Raw genomic sequence first — 19,539 nt, forward strand, 5'->3', positions numbered from 1 at the left:
TTGAATGGAAACGTGCCATTGATTTTTAGTATTTCAGTCAAGTAAATCTACCGGTTTACACAACAAACCATTGGACCCATGAATGAAACGTTTTTAATACCCTCTCGGGATAATATCAGTGATGACTTTAAAAAGTTAAAGTTAAAGAATTACCTTAGAAAAAAATAAGTTGTGACATAACTACGGCTTTTGAAAGCAAGTCGTGTTGCAAACATATACTGCTTGTGTGTCTTTTTCGCAGAATTAAGCATGTCTCGTTGTTTTAAAAGTGGAAGCACACATTATTGGAAAGAATAAGGGAGATAAATAATACGAAATTCCTCTGCTGTTTGGCACCTCAGTTAGGGCTGCACTAAAAATGGACTTCTGTTGCGGATGCCTCTGAAAACTGTGCTAGTGAGCACAGATTCAAGCCAAAAACATTGCCTCCTCTGAGTGTATAGTTAACTGAAGATGGACTGAGGTGAAGTGTAAAACAACTCCTCAACCTTTTACCGAAAGACAAGCTAAAGATTAGAAACAGAAGACTTTTTTTAGTTTTACTGTATGTTCATACACTGAATTTTTTTAAATCTAATAATCACTTATTAGATCATATCTCCATATATCTATACACATATATATGTATATATACAGTATATAAAATATATCAAATTATTAAGCTATTTTATTACGTAGGTTTTCACCGGAAGTTAATCTATTCCACATCCGGATTGGAAGATGTTTACAATCAGGTTGACGTCGAGCTAAGTGCTAAGTGTTGAGGAGGAAAGCTGAATATACAAAGTTTATTGCAGCTATTTTTTTCAGCAATATCTATTCAGATGGCATCTCAGATCCCCATAACCGTGAAGACGCAGCCGACAGCTGTTAGTACTGTCGCTTTTAGGGGGAAGAAACGTCCCGGTAGTCCGGCGGTCTCAGGAGGCGCTCAGCAGACCACCGGAAGCAGCAGCAGCAAGAAGAAGAAAGGACCGCTGGCAGCCACACCAGCAACACAAGCACCGGTAAATTCAGACTTGACGTTGTTGTAACTACGGTATTTCCTTATGTATACAAATATTGTATACACAAAGGCAGACATTTGTGTTTGTGTGAGTATAAATATCACAGTCACCTGCCGCTTATGACAGAGAAAACTCCCTGACTTCTTCGTTTTGACCGTTGCAGGCACAAACCCTTAAAGTCCCCATGAGAGTGTCTGTTTTTTTATTAGGAACGAAGACTTTAACAACGGATATTAAATCCTGCAAGGTGCGAGGCTTGGCCTCCATGGACAGGATTTCTATTCACCAAAACTTCACACAAACGCTTGATCAGATAGAGCTCCGGGGAATCAGGAGGACTCAAAATAATCCCTGAACCATTAAAAATCCTCTGCCGTCAGCAAGTAGCGTTGTTATGAAGGGGTCTGTGATGTACAGCTATGTTGAAATTGGTAGTACAATTTAAAGTCACACTCACGTGAACGTAAGGACCATTGATTTCCCTGAAGAACACTGCCAAGGGCACCACAGTGGTTAAGCACTAATACACTAAAATCTGATTCAGAACGGGCCACCACCTTCTATTGTTCTGTCTTTTAGCTCTAATGCTCATGTACATAACTGAAAACCAAATGTGTGTTTCTTCAGATAACAGCAGTCGAGATGGTGGCTGAGTGTAAGGCAGCGGGACCAGTAGAAAGCGGTCCAACCAGCACAGAGTCCACTGCAAAGCCTCCACCTTTCAAAGACCACGTGTTTATGGTGCTTGTTTTTATTAATTTTAATTATTTTATTTCTTTATCTTTATATTCTTTTACATATTTTCAATGCTTCTTCTGCTCCCACTGCAATACTTTTATTTTATGTAAAGCACTTTGATTTGTTTTGTCCATGAAATGTGATATATGAATAAATAAAGTTGACTTTGACTATGGTGAGCGCCTGCTTCCACCTGGATTCACATTCATCTGCTGCTGTTGCTTCTCGGTCATTTCCTTTTCTCTTTTGTTTCTCACTTCATCTTGGCAGCACTCTGGGATTGGTGGAGCAGCAGCCGGCAAAAAGAACCGGACCTGGAAGAATCTCAAACAGATTCTGGCTTTGGAGCGGACTTTGCCCTGGAAGCTCGACGACCCCAACTGTGAGCTTTCGGAGCTTCTTTTGACACGCCACACATGCTTTTGATAGCTCTAAATATTAAAGCAACGTTATGGCTTCAAAATCCTACCACATTCGTGTAACAATTTATTGATACTTCTTCTTTTTCTATTTTAAATCAAAAGTAGGCTAACATAGTGTAATTTATTTTAAGAAAAAAGGCATTAAAAGTTTCACCTTAAATATTCCTTTTTGCTGTTCTGTGCAGTGTTCTGCATGCCAAAACTGTGTGATATTATCACGGAAGATAAAACTATAAAAGAAATGCCCATAATGTCACTATTCCAATCTGAATTTGAGTTTATGACCTTTCTCTGTTTTTAGACTACAGCATTGACGCTCCTCCCTCCCTGAGGCCCGCCAAGAAATACTCGGACATCTCTGGACTCCCTGTGAGTGATCGGTTGAACAGAGACGTCGCTACTTTAGGCACGTGTTGTGTACAGAATGCGCTGATGAATGCTGTCCTTTTGTCTCTCCCCAGGCAAACTACACAGACCCTCAAACGAAGCTCCGCTTCACATCGTCTGACGAGTTCTCCTACATCCGTCTCCTCCCCACTGATGTTGTCACGGGCTACCTGACCCTCCGAAAGGCAACATGCATCGTACCGTGACATTTGAGCAAAGCTTGGAACCCGAAACGGGTTCAAACCACGTTTAAGCCCGCATCAGAGGAGGTCGCGGCTTGCCCGGCCGTGAGAGAGTGCAGACTGCTCACGGAGAGTCATCCCAGCTTTGGACAGCTGGAGCTCGAAGGCTCGCTGATGAACATTTGCACTGCTTTTTTTAAAGAAGCTGATAATTCATAATTTAGTCATAATTGTCACTGAGTGACAAATAAGATAAAAAAAAAACTGTTTCTTTCATTTAGAAAGAAACGCTCGGAACAGTTGGTTTGTCTGTATGTTAGAGATGTTTCTATCAAACAGTTTGGTCACTATCTAGGTGGTAAAATGTCATCTCAGCTATTTCTCAGGATTTCATACGGTTGACTAACTTATCTGAGAAAAAAAACAACAAAATTCCTTGAATGTCATTTTCCAAACAAGTGTTCATTCTTCCTCTGACACGTTGGGGTGTTTGGCATGGATTTCCTCCCGCTCAGTCAAGTCTTTGGGAGGTATTTATTTTACTGGACAGCCTGCTGTATGCCATCTTTTATAAAGTGTCTGTCTTTCCAGTTGTGTGAATTGATTCAGTTTGTGGAGGAGAATCCAATTCTTTTTTTCCAAGCCGTTGGAATGAATTCTTCATTAAATCTCGTTTACTTTTTACAAGGTGTCTGTTAACACAAGCTTGACTTTGGTATTAAAGTTTGATTTCGCAGTTTCTTTTCTTTTTTCTTTTTTTCTTGGTGAAGGTACACATTTAATGAAAATTGAGACAGACGAAAAAAAAAAAAAAATCTTCCCTGACTCGGTTTTGTTTATCACCGTGATCGCATTTGTTGGAAATCCTGCAGTTATCCTGCAGCCAAACCCAAAATCTCCACACCTGCATCGTTCTGAGATCTCTTCTGCCAGATTTGTAATTTATTGTATTTTTCTTTCTCCAGCCAGACCTAATTTGTCGTATTCATTAAATGCAGCATTTGTGCCGCATGTTTTAATTCCACAGCTTCGTTTAGTGTGTGAACTGCCATCCGACCTGTTGAGTTGAAGGGGTCTCATTAATCACACTTTGCAGGGAGCGACAACCATTTTCATGGCATTTTTCACGCTTAGTTAATGAGGTCCAATGCATTGTATTTATCATGAAAATAATTCCTGCTATCCGAATGCAAATACCAAGATTTTAAAGACTAAAGTAACAAAGGACATATGAAAACGGCTAAAGGCCTTAGTAAAAATGTTACATTTTCAGCTCTCTGGGTTGAGAAGCCAGGAGATATGAACTCTTACCTGTTGATTAAAAAATCAGACTTAATCTAAGTAACTATCTCCTCCAACTCTTTTGTTCTTTTATTTTATTGATCTATTTTTTTTTACACAGGCTCTGTGAATACACAGTTCCCTACAGCCTTGCACAAAATCTCTAAAATCTTTTAACTGCAGCACAAACCACAAACTGGCTGTTACCAATATAGGCTAATAAAGTGTGAGAATTTGAGGATTATCACGGTGATAGTCTAATCTGATACTTTTATTACCAATAATAGCAATGTACTGATCTTTGTGAGAAGGGTTGCCTGTTAGCCAAAACCTCATGAATGCTTTTCCTCACAAACCCTCATTTGTACAAAAGCAAAAAAAAAAAACCAAAAAACCCCCACAAATGAGTCCCACTGTTGTGCAAGCTGTTTCTATTTCTGCGACTGACCGGTCGTCCTCGTCAAGAGTTACTTCCTTCAGCTTTGAACTCTACTGATGCTGATCAGGGCAGTATAGTATATCTATTAAAGTCAGACCAGCATTTCTATTCCTGCTGTGGCATCAAAACCTCAACAGCGTGATTAATGAACAGCGTCAGGGCTTTCTACTACCCAAGCACACAGTCAAGAGTGTGTGTATGTGTGTGTGTGTGGTAGCAGGTGTGTGCAATTTTTGGGCTTCCTTGCTGTGTACGGGTTGTCCTCAGGTTAGAGTAAGTCTATAGTCCCCAACAGTTCAATTTGAAGTTATTTATACTTACTTGCATATGCATATTTTTGGCCTATTTTTGTACCTGCGAGTGTATCTGAGCAGAGTACGAGCTTTTCGTTCCCACTTCTGCAGATGAAGAATCCTGCAGGTCCGACTGTCTGTCTTTGCAGCCGCTCCTTATCACCACCTGGTTGTGCCAGAGCCCTGCTCATCCTGCCCCTCTAACACTGCTGAGTGCGTTGAGCGTCTTCTCGAGTTCCACAGTGAGCCAGTAAAGTCACAGCCGATGATTTATCAGCTTAAACTGCTGCAGGGAAATTTGTAGTTGTTCGGTCCCACCTCTGATTGCCCTTAACACTCAGCGGTGGTTGAAAAATACGAGCTAATGGGAAGGCGTCATAAATCGAGGCCAAATAATATCAGAGTTGATAATAAAAAAAAATGCCGGTCTATTTTACCACACAAACATCCATAAAATGCAGAGGTCTATATGTACAGCAGTGCTGATTCAAGCGGGCTGATGGCAATCATTGCTAATTTTAGTTTGGACATGGAAATGGATGTGAGCAATTTAGGACAACAGCTCAATCATATAATAAGCATCATTATGAAATTGATTGTGATGTGCATAAAAGGCTCATCTTGGTTTGATGGAGGATTTAGCACCTGCTTCATTGCACAAGCGCCATCACAGAGTGTGCACACCTGCTAACCTGAAATCAATGAGGCCCTTCTGTTGATTATGTTTTCGCATGCTTACTTTGCTGAACTTCTGCTAGTTTCTGCTATATCCTGGAGAGACACTGTGTGAGCTAATGTCAAAGGAGCTCATTTACGCCCGGTTTGGCTTTGGTAGTATCAATGCTTTCAGATTAAAGAGTTCCCCAGACTGCTTTTGCTTGGGTTACAGAAGCCATCTTATATACAGCACATACAACCTGTTGACAGAAGGCAGGCTGTCTCATCAGACACGTCTTACTTCTTAAAGTGTAACCGAAAAATTCATGAGAGCCACCCTCAAATGTCAAGTCTGTGAAATGGACTACCAGCTCTGGTAAGCTGATCTATAGACCGACTCCAGCGCATGCTGTGCCCACAGGGGGAACTCTCTTATTTATGTTTTTGACCTACAGGAACAGACGAAGTAGTGTAGTGAACTTTTTTCAGCAAAGAGAAAACAGTTTGAATCAGTTTGATTCTGCTTCACTGTGTGGAGGTTCTGCTGTAGCTGGAGCTGCAATATTGAAAATCAAGCCAAAGACCGAGATCTTATTACAAATTTGTGAAAAATGATTAAATCAATTCATTTAACAATTAATTCATACAGGATGAAGACGCGCCTCAGCCAGCACACAGCTGATGCTCTCCAGGAAAAGGCTTCTGAAGTGCACAGAAGTGAACTGTCAGACACTTCACATTAGCTCTGTGCAGTGTTTGGAAATCACAGAAAAGCTCAGAAACATTATTGTTAGTGCAGAGTGCTTGAATCTATGAAAGTTCAGATAGACAGCAGACAGCTCTGCCCAGAGAGGGGAAAATGTTCTGAATGGACAGCACCTTCAAATGGAATTCAACTTTCTGTTACGCATTTATGAGTTTCACACTTCTGTGTTTCATGTAGTGAAGCTAGTTTCCCCAAACGATTAAGATTTGGTGAATTCTCAAGGATCAACTGACTGGTGTTTTATGACTTAGATTGTTCATAACTGCAGATTCACAGTTTTTTTTTTTAAATTCAATCTTCAGCACAATAGTTAACATTCTCAGGAATGATTTCAGATCTGTTTCCTTGTGTGTTATGTTCAGGTGTGAGATCTACATTTTACAAGCCAGCATGTCTCATGTAAAGCTTAAAATACGTATATAGGCTCTTGAGGTGCTATTATGCCATGTAAACGTCATCCAGTCCTGAAGCAGGCTACTTTAAAAAAAAAAAATTTGACTTCTAGTTTAACTTCTTTTCCCATTAGACCACATGTTGATCATGTGGTTGATCATGCTGATCACATCTCTTGCACATCACCTCTGACCCCAAAATTCTGAGATGGCAATAGCAAAATGACAAAAGAAAAGCTATAAAATAGTTCTTCACAAAGCAGTGAGAAAATTCAGATGGCTATACCCATTGTTAATACAGTGTCTGTGATTAATTAGTGAACTTTAAGGGTCCTGATAAGGGCACTTTGTTAACTTTGGACTAAGGCTGCGACAGTATGAGATTTTAACTGTATTCACAAATGTCACGGTTTGACAGTAAGAGGAATAATAGTTGTTTTTATCATCATAAGATACAATGACCCTTAAAGAGATAAAACCAGAAGTTGTCATTTTTTATATTTTTCATCATACTGGAAACCATTTTAGACACGAAAGTGGGTGTAGCTCGAGTGTTAACAGGTAGTGAAAGAGGAATGGGAAAGTATAAATGCGACAAAGACTCTCCAGCCAAACGTAAACAATATGATAATCAGCATACCATACTACTTGCCCTGCTTCGGATAGAGCCAAACTAACTGCGTTGGAGCCAACTGCTGCAGCCCATTTCAAAATTGTAAACTACTTTCCTCAGAAAGCCGTGAAGTCAGAAATTACTGTCCATCGCAGCCTGAAGGATCGTCAAATGTCGTTCCTTTCTGTTGTCCTGGTCTGCAGGATTGTGCATCAGAGGAAATGTACCAGCACACTGAAGATAACTATGCTGCTTCTGGAAGTGGAAAATAAGTAAACTGCCTTATTTGACTAAGTGTACCCACGTTTTAGTGTGAAAATCAATTCAATGAACTGACTTTTAGAGAGGAAATGTATTTCCCAAAGCTATTTCCCTTCAAAGTCATCCTCTGTATTTTTTTTCACTTGGATTATGGGGTCAAGCATCACAATTTTTTCACATGTGCTGCTATCTTTATTGGCCGCTCTTCTTCTTTGACTTCTTTGGATGCCTTTGCCCTTCACCATCTTCATGGCTGTACTTTGTTGCTGCTTTTGTGATTTGTCACTGTCTTAACAGGGTCAAACCACATGAAAACCGACTTTTAACCAGAACTGATCGTGCCGTGGCGGCCCACACAGTGTCACAGTTTCACGGTTCATTTAGCAAAGAAAGAACACTGATCGCTACCCCGAGGAGGCCTACAGCGCTCCTTTTTCTCCTATTGTTTGGGTGTAGCCAGAGTGAATGTGGTGAGTTACCAGTCGTTATTGCGCTGTAGAGGTCAAACAGCAAAGTGTCATCAGATAGCTAATCAACTCATTCAGATATCATTACACTGGGCTAAATCCCTGTTAATCCCACTGAAGATTCAATCAGTTTTCCCTCGCAGGTCAACATGTTCCTCTGTGTGTGTATGTGGGCACTCACATGAAGGCAGAAGGGACAGAGAGAAAGGTAATTCTTCATGTTGATAGACAATGATTGTCCTTCAGTGGGCATATTCACCATCTCCTCTCTGTCCTTCTCTTCGTTTTCCTGTCCTTTCTGCTCCTATCTCTCTTCTGCTCTTTCCTGTCTTCGTTCTCTTGTCTTCTTCGATCTCTGCTGGCTCGACTCTACTCAACTCTACTTCCGTGGTCTTTGATTGATAAGTATTCTGTCACTCTGTCTATCTGACAGAAGATCCATCTATTCTCTATCAGTCAGCAGTAAGATTGACACAAATACACTGATTTGTTCTTCTTGTTGTTTAAATCAGACTTTTAGGTAGCATCTATCTATCTATCTATCTATCTATCTATCTATCTATCTATCTATCTATCTATCTATCTATCTATCTATCTATCTATCTATCTATCTATCTATCTATCTATCTATCTATCTATCTATCTATCTATCTATCTATCTATCTATCTATCTATCTATCTATCTATCTATCTATCTATCTATCTATCTATCTATCTATCTATCTGTCTATCTATCTATCTATCTATCTATCTATCTATCTGGCTCAGATTAGCTCCATCCATCACACAGACCGGCCTTCAGGTGAATAAAGTGTCATTGGATGGAAACAGAGGTAATAGGAGGGATGCAACCCTGCAACCTTCTCCACAACAGATGGAACCAATCTCACCAACCTGAGACAGACCATCTATTCATACTTACCTACCACAGTGTTTGTGTGTGTGCGTGTGTGAGAGATGATAATGCCCATCCATTCACACGGATGCTGGTGATGCAACTCAATGCCTTGCCGTGCTTAAAAGCTATTACATGTCAAGACTGAATTGTGTGCTTTCAGCTGCGTATGTGTGTGTGTGAGTGTGTAACTTCCAACCTGTGTCTCAGAACAGATATTTTATCACTGGCTCAGCTCCAAAAGCCAATTTACAGACTGATGGCTGTTGTGTGAATTTCAGTTGCCATCTGGAAAAAAATGATCTTGTGTGACTTTGGATGATCTTGTAAATATTCGGTATCTCTCGGAAGTATTTGATTCCCATTTTAAGACTATAACACACAAAGAATTCACACAAAACCATACACATATTACTGTATTGTCTAGTAGCAACACTGCTGTTTAGATAGTAACAAATTTAATTTGTGAATACCAAAATAAAAGCAGTTTTGTTACTAAGAATAAAAAGCAATTGCTGACTGTAAAATGCCCCCCATTGTAACAGTGGAGGGGAGTTTATATCAATACCACAAAGGCTTTATAAGATACAGTAGCACTAATAACTACCTCCCCTCTCACATAGACATGTACATTTACAGCATGACTCCCAGCCATTTTCATATATTGGATATACAGTCGAGAAAGGAAAGAGATAATTGTACTGACTTCAGAGGTAAAGCAAGAGTTAGAGGCTTAGTTAGTACGTGTGTGTGTGTGTGTGGAAACCTCCATTTCGCTGTGTATGAGAATTCTCGTCCATTCAGCCCTTGAAGAACAACAACTGATTTGGCCAGATAGAAACTTTTCACTGATTCACCACTAATTACCTTTTAATCCTGAATGTGTCTGCACTATGTTTGTCTATGCATATGTGTGTACATGTGTAGGGGAAAGAGGAAGACAAAGAGTATGTAAATGGCAAGAAAGATCAACCCTAAGTGCGCTCACATACACACACACTCAGATGCAGAGTTAGTGTTTTGGGAGAGTGTGATGGTAAATGAAGCGTGAAATGAAGAGTCAGAGATGTTAGAACATTCCTTCCCCAGGGAACCTCTACAGCAAACTGACACAGACAAGATAGATCAGGATGGACGAAAACCGAACCCTTAATGTCACTGCATCACGCCGCCCCCTGGTGGGTAGAATTCCTGTAATGTTTTTTTATAGAGTGTGTTTATAAGGATACTTGGGAGCAGCATACTTAAACTCTTCTTTAATTTTGGGGCTGGATCTCACATCTCAAGAAACTGGAAAGACAGAAGGTGTGAATTAGCTCTTTATCTAACTTTACAACTCAGTCTGATGTTCTCATGTTTCTGTTGGACAGTCTGGGATCAGGTACGAGCAGCAGTGCTATCAGTAGAAAACAGTTTACTCTCATGGAACACATCCTTCAGTAAACACAGAAAAATGTAGCAACCGGTTTCTCATGGCAAATCTAATCAAAATGCACTGATGTAGAAAATATAATCTTATGGCAATTTTTCGGTTGCCTTTATACTGGCCGCGATCAAAACCAAGAGACAAAAAGCTAAAGACTCAGAGAGCACATTCTTTTATTCAACTAAGCAAACAACCAATACACAGTATGTGTTTCATTTGTTGAAAGGAGAAACAAAACCTAGTTTGTGATAAACAAGTCAAATGGGACATACTTTTTTCACTCATGTATACTGTACAGCTGTATAAGGAGCTGGACATGTTAGTTAGTTAACCCTCTGAGGTCTATGATCACGCCGCCGTGATCAGATCGCATGACGTCATTACGGCGCCGTAGAAAACAAACTACAATCAATTTTGATATTACAAACTAGAAAAAAAAAATACCAAGCACGGGCATGGCGAACATTTTTTTTGTGGCACATAAAGGCAAAATCAGAAGTATTCAAAAACGACAAAAATGGGCTCAGATCCCAGAGGGTTAACATGAATAAAAGGGGTGCCACTCATCTCTACGTTTTCCTCTGTTTGGGTCATGAGAGCAGCGTCGTTGAAGACCTTTAAGTCTGCTTACATTGGTTACCGGGAACAGGAGGGGGAGAAATTCTCCACCCTTTCTGAGAACTACAGCATCTACTTTCTCAGGTCTGAAAGGATATTTAGCGTTTCCATTGTTTTCTCGATCATCTCCATGTTTTTCTAGTTAGCTGCTCATGTAATGAGCCATCTCCCAAAGCCTTGCTAGTTATATCTGTTTTTATGTCTATGAGCCACACAACTCTGTTGCATACAGAGGCTCAAACAACTTAGTCTTAGTCGGTTGGAGGGGTGGTAGTGGAATACAGTACTGTGCGAATGTCTCCATCCCTCATCTCTTTATATTTTGTCTGGAAAACAGGAAATAGGTGCAGTGATTTACTGAAACGTGTGCAAGTTTAAATGGAAACACATTATATGGGGTAAAAACAGAGATTATACAATTCTAACAAGCTTGACTCTCAATCTTTTAAATTAATGAGCTTTATTCTTTAATAAACACCCTGACCCCTCTTGGAGAAGCTTTCCTGTCATTTCTTTAAGTAGTCTTCAGGAATAGTTCTCCAGGCCTCTGAAAGGACATTACAAATGTTGGATGTTGACTGCTTTTTTTTTTCTGTTCTCTGTCAAGATGATCCCACACTGCTTCTATACAGTTGAGGTTCGGGCTCTGGGGAGGATTCATCTCTCCATTGGACCTGATTTTCAGTCCAGTTCTTGTGTCATTTATTGTAACTGTAATTACTTTTTGACAGCCATTTCCATGGAGACCATTTCTGATGAGCCTTCGGTCAACAGTAAATGGATCAACTGAGGTTCCAGATCCATTTCTCAGGTTGCTGGATTTTTTCCTATTTCCTAAGGACTTTAATTTACAGAACTGTAAGTTGTGAGACCTGAGCCTCAGTACTCAGTGCCTTGTACAAGTCTCTTCAATCTCTCACAAGCACTATATTAGACATTTTTTGCTTTTACTTTCATCTTCACTTCAGTTTGGTTACGTTAAGCAATCAAAACTACTCAGTTAGTGTTTGGAAAAGATGATAGTTTTGCCTAAAATACAGCATTTTTTAAATGTACAAATCTCTATCAAGAAAATGTTCCAGGTTAAGAAAAGTCGAGATTACGCATAATTGCAGTTTGCAATGGTGCAACATTCCCACATGTTTTCTTGGTGAAAGGGCTGATCTACGAGGTGTTACACACACCGATACATCTCAAAGCCATACGAAGTCCCAACATTAAACAACAAGGTGTTATTCTTTTATGGCCATGGCTAACATTTATATTCCAGACTTGACTACAGGTCACTGAATTCTATTGGAGGCAACTTCAGCCTTTCCTCCTCCAAAAGATTCCATTACAATCGGGTCTTATCTCCTCTAATATGCTGTGCTGTTAATGAACAATCAGTCCTCTTAATGTCCTGCTAATTAATGGCCTATCAGCCTCTTCAGAGTGGTAATTAAGTGCCAGTTGAGGCGTCTAATTGGCAGGATTTCTGATTGGATCGGGTTGTGCTCGACCCTTTGGGACACAGGAAGTGAATTATAGCGTCGTCACTGTTGTGGAGAGGACTTTTCCAAAGACTGCTGACTTGCTTGTTTAAGAAATGGAATCATCTTGTTAACCTGAGAAGCAGTGGATTAATTGACAGTTTCACTTGACCGATGCTGTGAGAGGACAAATTGTCAAGTCCGAAACAATGAATTATCAGCGACGATGAACAGTTTTCTTTTAATCTTCTTTAAGTATGGAAAACGCTTATGAAGACATAAGACTATTTTTAGAGTAGAGTGCATCAGAAAAAAGAAAAGAAAATAACTTTTTTGTAACGTTTGGTGCTGTGCAGGAAGAGAATTGCTGAGAAGTTGAGAATAACTTTCACGTTGCACATTTTGTTTATATATAATCACTGATATAGTATAGACAGACAGGTATAAAACAAAAACATGAATCAATGCATAATTCAAAAGTTTTTCCCTTCATAAAGGACGAGAGAGATGTAGCTTTTGGTCCACACAGTGTCAGTAAATAAGGCTACCAAATAAGCTTCACACTTGGTCGATGGTAAGCTCCTTCACTAATTGGTGAAACTGAGGGGGGGACATAAAAGAAAAGAATTTACAGCAAACAGATCCACAACCAGCCAGAAATTGTGAGATAGACTCATACGGGTTGGATACTGGCTGAGAGCTGTTCCGATAATTAGTTTGACTGTTAAAAAGAACAGAAAGAGCCAAAGGTTTGGGGCAAACTTTAAGGCAAAGAGCAGGCTCAATATGATACAAACTAACAGTGTGAGGTAGCAGTTTTCACTCACATATGGCTGACTGGTTGCTTCAAGCTGTTGGATAATGAGCAGGAGAAAGGTAAAGAGAAAGGGGGGAGGATAGGATGGAGAAAAGAAAGAGGTGGAGAGATGAAGGGAGGAGGGGAAGAAGAAGAAAGAGATGGGATGGAGAAAAAGGGGGAGATGCAGGTGATGTGGTTTTTATAATGAGCGGACAGAAGAGACAAACACCTGAGTAAAGAATGAGGGAGAGAAGGTTGGAGGCAAATAAAGACTCCAGTTGGCAGCTATTGTACACACACACACACACACACTCACACTCCGATGCACAGAGTATACTGGTTGCTTGGAGCAGCTTGGGATAATAAGAAACACAATAAGGTGGTTTTTATAATGAGAAACAACAGCTGAACCACCGATGGCAGAGAGGAGAGTGAAGAGGGTTGCAGGCAATGGACAGCTCCACTTACTGTACAAAACAAGGCTCTGCACGGAAATAGAAAGTTGTTACATGATACCTATACTTAATGGAAAAAAAGGTATGGTAAGTGGTGAAATTCAGTATATCCCTGACTGAAAGTCTGGTCCTGACTCAAAGACAGGTACTGTGATAAAGATTTTGCAGATATGTTGTTTAAACAAACTATGGCATCAGCTGGCAAAGTAAGCAAAGTGCAAAAACGTTGGAAATGGTTACAGCTCATCATTTAAGCGGAGGAGGGAGAACCTGCCATGGCTAGAAGCACAGAAACCGTAACCACCAAGCAAAGTGGGGGTAATGTTTTCATGAGCTTGAGATCCCATTCAAAACTAATAGAAAAACAGTCAAGAACTGTGTTTTTACTCCTCATATGAAGTAGCTTGTTTGTCCTCCTAGTGCTTATTTGAAATTTGGAGAAACCTTAAATTATATATGTTTATTGATGGAACACAATCTATGGTAAAAAAATACTTGTGTATATATATCACAATGAAAATTCTATTGACTTACAATGAGATTAACTTTTTTTTAGCACAAGTTTGGTAGAATTTGATGCTTAAATAACTCATTAATGGGAGGTATTATCTGTTAAAGTGTGCAGTAATTTTGCATTGGAAACCGAACCTCCCAAACTTTTGCCCTCTGAGCTGTGAAAAAAACCTTGCTACTGTCCTTGGATTTAGTTGTCTAATAACAAAAAGCGATCATTTCAACTCTTGAAAATGAAGGCCATAGTCTTGTGAATGCAATTTAAGAACAGTAAAGCAAAAACGCAAATCCTCCTCCTGACCAACAGTCACACTATCGCACAAGCTGTTGGTGCACTCTGATGCCAAATCCTGACAAGGCACCGGGTTGAGAATCAAACACGCAAAACCGACTCAATCGCATATAAGCTGCCACAGTGTGATAGCACACACACAAGCCAAGCACCACTGACCAGTTACTGGAAGTGATCACAAAGGCATGAAGTGATTGTTTTGCAATAACTCATATAAGACTGGAACAGCAGCCAACTAATACATGGTATGTTTTGTTAAAAACAACAGTCCCTGTGTATATCTAAGTTAAATATGCATGATGACCATGAACTTTGTAAATAAATGACTGATTAATCAACAACATTTTCCCATATAAACTTTAACACAGGCTACATGACAGCAGACAGTGGACCAAAGTAAGAGCAGTTGGCACAGCTGGCTTGTCTTTCAGCCGTTCACAGCTGTTCTGAAAAGCCTTCAGTTTGCTTGTGATTGGTGGGCCTAGAGCAGGTGGAACTTGTCATCCATTTTGTGATTACTCAGCCCACCCATTTATGGAAAAGTCATAATTGGTCAATTTTACTGTCACTTCTAGTAGAGCTTTCATAGAATAACTACAGCACCTCCCATTGTAATTTTACAGAGGGCCCATCAATCAGAGAGCTGAACACATTCCAAAGTCTGCCTCGGATGACAAAATGTCTACATTCAAATAATCCTTTACATTTCAGCACAAACCCAATGGATCGATTCAAGGGTTTTATTTCTTCAGAAACTTTCAGCTTAGATAAAAGTATTAATTTGCATGATATTACAAATGAAGATGTTTAACAAATCCTTTTTAGAACACACAACTCAGGGCTAAGAGAGCCCTGACGCTTCCCCTTTGGTAATCAGCATGTGTTTCTAGAATAAAGAATTTGCATATCAGATGAAGTCAGAGTCACGAATCTGCCACTTTTTAAAGGTACTTTAAATATCACTTTTCACCTGTCGATAAAAAAATGAAAATACTGTCAAAAGGCAGAAAAAAAGTTGGAAAAAACTTGATAGTTTGATGTGTTTGACTGCTAAAAAGGACACAGACACCTAAATTTGTATTTCGGATGTTACAACAAAGACACTCTCTCACACTTTCAACTATCTGTGCATGAACAAAACCTACGCAAAATAAATAACTAAATGGATTAAATAAATTCACCTTTACTTATTTAAGATGATGAAAGATTAATACCTATAAAATCAATGTTAACCCAGAATATTGAATATTGTAACATCCTGATTATAGCCCTGCTCCGGCCTCCACATCAAGCTCTCTGTTGATGCACATAATATTTTTTCTGGGAGTTTTAGTGTAGGTATATAAGAAATGGTGGACTGGAATCAGTAGCAGGACAAACCCATTAGTTTTACAACTTCACAACAAAAATTGAAAAGACTGGAAGCAGTTGAATGGATATCTGTCATGACAAATTGTATTGTTTTAATCTGTGACTTCCAGCGGTTACTTGTCAAAAAAAACCTCTCACCTACGGGAATTGTTCTGTTGACGTTGCAGCAGAAACACACGACACATATAAATCCTGGTGAGATGAAGACGCGCATTATTGTTAACGTGCGAGTGGAGGAGACAGACTAATAAAGAAACAGAAAAAAGGAAGTGATGTTCAAATAAAGTCCTGGTTACACTTAAGAGGCTTTTCTGTCAATGCATGTGAGCCTATACACTGACTTCTGAGGTGTGTGTGTGCGTGTGTGTGTGTGTGTGCGATCTGGGAGTTCTATAGCCTTCCCCCTTTTTTTCTCCTGGATAAGCACTTTGTTGTCCTTGGGAGACCGCTGGTGCTTGGCTTTTAGTGCACAGTCGCCAGGCGTTGTTCCACTGAGCTGTGCACGTGAGATGACCTTCCTTTGCCTCTAGCTCAGTCAAGTGTGTATGCACCACACATGCACATACCTACACGTGCACACGCGCATACCTTTGGGGGCCTCAGGACAACACACGCTGTCCCCTGCGATGTTTCAAACTGACATCCTGTGTTGTTCACCTTAATGGACCAATAGAAACACAAACTACCACATTTACACACCGCACCCCCACACATTACTTTGCCCGCATGGCACACACATACAGACACACCAAGTAACATATAGCATCCATTTCCATCTCCAGGGGCTTTCGCTGGTTTTGGTCTCACAGGTGTCCAAACAAAGGCAACCACCTTTCTCCAACAACTCCTCTGACTGGGAAGGATTTCAAGGGAACTGCAAACACACTCCCACATCTTAACACAAGAGTGTGACTTCCTTCTATATCATAGACATGTCTGTCGAAAGCACTGGTCTGTCAAACACTGCGTAAACTTACGGTGATAGAATCAATCACTCTCTACACAACACATTTCTTAGATCTACTTCAAGCATTCACACAGTTTTCAGTGTACACAGTGTACTAAGTTGTAAAGGTATTATTAACACCTTCAGGCTATTTTACGCAATTATAGTGTTCAGATTAATTACAGAAAAGATGGAAACTTTTCTGAGCTGAATGCCCTGATCTCAACAGAGGAGGTTCTCTTTGCAATCAGGAACCTTCAGGCGGGTAAAATGCCAGGCTTCATAATTTACTTTTGGATCTCTTCCTGGATATGCTGGAGCGCTCATTCAGGTGTGATAGTTTCCCTCCATAAGTATGGAAAGCCAGCGTGATTCCAAGTCTGTAAAAAGGTAAATGCCTTCAGGGATGTTTGGGATATAGACTCTCACTTAAATTAAGTTACTGAAATATTCTTAAAGATATAAGCATTACACCTTGAAAGGGTTTGCACTCTGGTGTCAAGGAAGACTTCTTTAGACATTCACAATGTCAGAAGGCTCTTAAAGATCATTCATCTTTCCAAACAACAATATAATAGCGTGGTCATCTCATTAGATGCGGAAAAGGCCTTTGATTCCATCAAATGGCCTTACCTATTTCACATTTTCCGCTGTCCATTGTTCATGGAAGGGTGAGAATGCTCTTGACTATGTACTCAGTGTACTATGTTCTATGTACGTGTTGCAACTCTATTAATTTTAGTGTGATAAGTGGACCGTGTAATAATGCAACAGGATAGCCAGACAGTATTGTGTTACTACAGTGATTATTTTGTATTGAAATTATTTGTTGGGAAAATAGAAATGTTTCTAATTCAGAACGCCACCAACAAAGAAAGTGTGCAAGATGTGACTGACGTCATCCAAAACGGAGAGAGTGATATCGAGACTGAATCAGATAAAAACGATGCAAGTGACGATGAAGCAGGCTAAGATGCCAGTGAAATGGGGAAGAAATTTGACCTCCCACTGACGACACAGTGTTCATTTGGACAAAGAACCAAGCTAACCAAGCAAACAGATCATATCTCCTTTCACAGTCTTTGTTGGCTAAATAAAGTTGTATCTGTCGCAGTCCTAATTTTTGACGTGACACTGGCCTTTGTCACGGCTTCCCTCTGCTCACGCAAAATTGAAAAACCCGAAATGTTCTGCATTGTTGGTAACATCTCCGAAGTATCCTGGACATCCAATGATTGGGTTGGCAACTAAATTAGTGTCCGAGAAATGAAATGAAATCCTTATACAGTTCAGTTACACCAGAAAAGTGTGGTATGTCATATCAAAGATGACGTAGTTTCACAATCCAAGCTTAGGAATTGTGAGATAATATTTTAGTAAGCAGTTGTTTTGTGTAGGTCAGCGCGCCCACCATATGACTGGAGAGCTATGTAGTCTATGAAAATGCAAAGTGTTCTAATCCTAACAATGTATTTCGTATGTGACCACGTACATTAATTCTAACCCTTACCTTTTGCGAGTGGGAGTAAAGTTAAAAAGCATATGACAGTAAAGAAGAACAGTGAAGGAACTGTGGAAAACATTTGTGCAAGAAGGGAAAGAAACATACAATCTCTCGCTTGAGAATCTGGGGTTTAGTGCCACCAGTTCCCTCCCCCTTATAGAGAATTTTTCTCCGAGTCAACTGAAAATGCTGACTCGCCAACTGGCGTCATCATTATGTCGCAAACAACAACATGATCAGGTCCCAAAAAGAGAGGAAACATTAGTGAGACGGGAGCTGTATCGCAGTAGAGAACTGAGAAACCGGCTTGTTTCATGCTGTCATCCAAGAGTTTTCATGATCCGTCATGAAATTGCTTTGCCCTATGAAGTACCTCGTACCAAGCAAATTTCTTCTGGCTTAAGATGAATAGGCATGTTGCCCATGAAAAAACTTGTGTTTTGTATATTACTATGTCAATATCTAATCTAATCTGAGGACACCATCTCTGCATCAAACAAAACTTTGAGAGTCACTGTTTTATATGTTGTCACAAGAGTTCTGATCAAGCTAACTAACACTTTATTAAACAAAACAACAGTGAATAGGAGCAGTTGAAATATATTGATATACAGTCAGACACAGAGCATTCATTTATTTGGCTCTGAGCAGAAAATTGGTGCTGCAAGCTAATCATTGTAGGTAAAATCATAGAGAGGAAAGTTAACAGCGCTGTTATTCATTAATTTGATAATACGACCTGTCAGATTCCTCTCAGCAGCTGATTATATGTCAAATTAACTCACTTGTGCTCAGCTGCAAATGGATTAATGGAAAGCAGTGCATGTGTGAAAGGGGCTTATGTATTATCTAAAGTATGACTGACATTTTGTGAATCTGAATGAGCTTTATTGATTGTCGAGTATACTGTCAAGAGTCAAAAAGGCTTGAAATCTTTGGCAGAACGTATTGAATGTAGCATGTAATCAAAAGATCACAACAAGTGTGCGTTATTGCTGCAAAAAAAAGCAGCACCAGTGATCAAGCCCCGGCCTTCAGATCTTATTTGGCAACATTTTATTTGTTGTGTAGAAACATGATGGAGCAGCGCCACAGACAGAATCAGTGCACCCCTGTCGGATCATTTTAATGATGAGGGTGTTGCAGGGTGTGAGGGTTGTTCTCTCAGCCCAGATGTTGACCTCGCTGCGGAGCTGGAAGAAAATCACCTCGGGTGTCACCGTGGTTATCAGGTCTGATACTGACAGATGCTCATTAAAACAAACAAGGAGACATGGATGTGCACACAATTAGTATCTCTCACACATACAGGGTGATGACTTCATAGTTTCTTGACACTTGGA

The 19,539-nt window shown here is 39.9% G+C and overlaps 1 protein-coding gene across 1 annotated transcript; it reads left to right on the top strand.

Annotated features, from left to right (window-relative positions):
* Positions 1–720: 720 nt before the first annotated feature.
* ino80c (INO80 complex subunit C) lies at positions 721–3,456 on the top strand. Its single transcript, XM_072393282.1, has 5 exons — positions 721–1,007; positions 1,635–1,748; positions 2,016–2,127; positions 2,469–2,536; positions 2,629–3,456. The coding sequence occupies exons 1-5, from the start codon at positions 825–827 to the stop codon at positions 2,758–2,760; spliced, it is 609 nt and encodes a 202-aa protein (XP_072249383.1). The 5' UTR covers positions 721–824; the 3' UTR covers positions 2,761–3,456.
* Positions 3,457–19,539: the final 16,083 nt, after the last annotated feature.

Source organism: Leuresthes tenuis, unplaced genomic scaffold, assembly GCF_036924035.1.
Source record: "Leuresthes tenuis unplaced genomic scaffold, fLeuTen1.0.hap1 SCAF_10, whole genome shotgun sequence".
NCBI lineage: Eukaryota > Metazoa > Chordata > Actinopteri > Atheriniformes > Atherinopsidae > Leuresthes > Leuresthes tenuis.

Excerpts from the sequence above, each read along its gene's own strand:
- ino80c (XM_072393282.1), top strand. The coding sequence starts at position 825 with ATGGCATCTCAGATCCCCATAACCGTGAAGACGCAGCCGACAGCTGTT. Across the intron at positions 2,128-2,468 it reads GAAGCTCGACGACCCCAACT|ACTACAGCATTGACGCTCCT; the intron begins GTGAGCTTTCGG and ends CTCTGTTTTTAG. Across the intron at positions 2,537-2,628 it reads CGGACATCTCTGGACTCCCT|GCAAACTACACAGACCCTCA; the intron begins GTGAGTGATCGG and ends GTCTCTCCCCAG.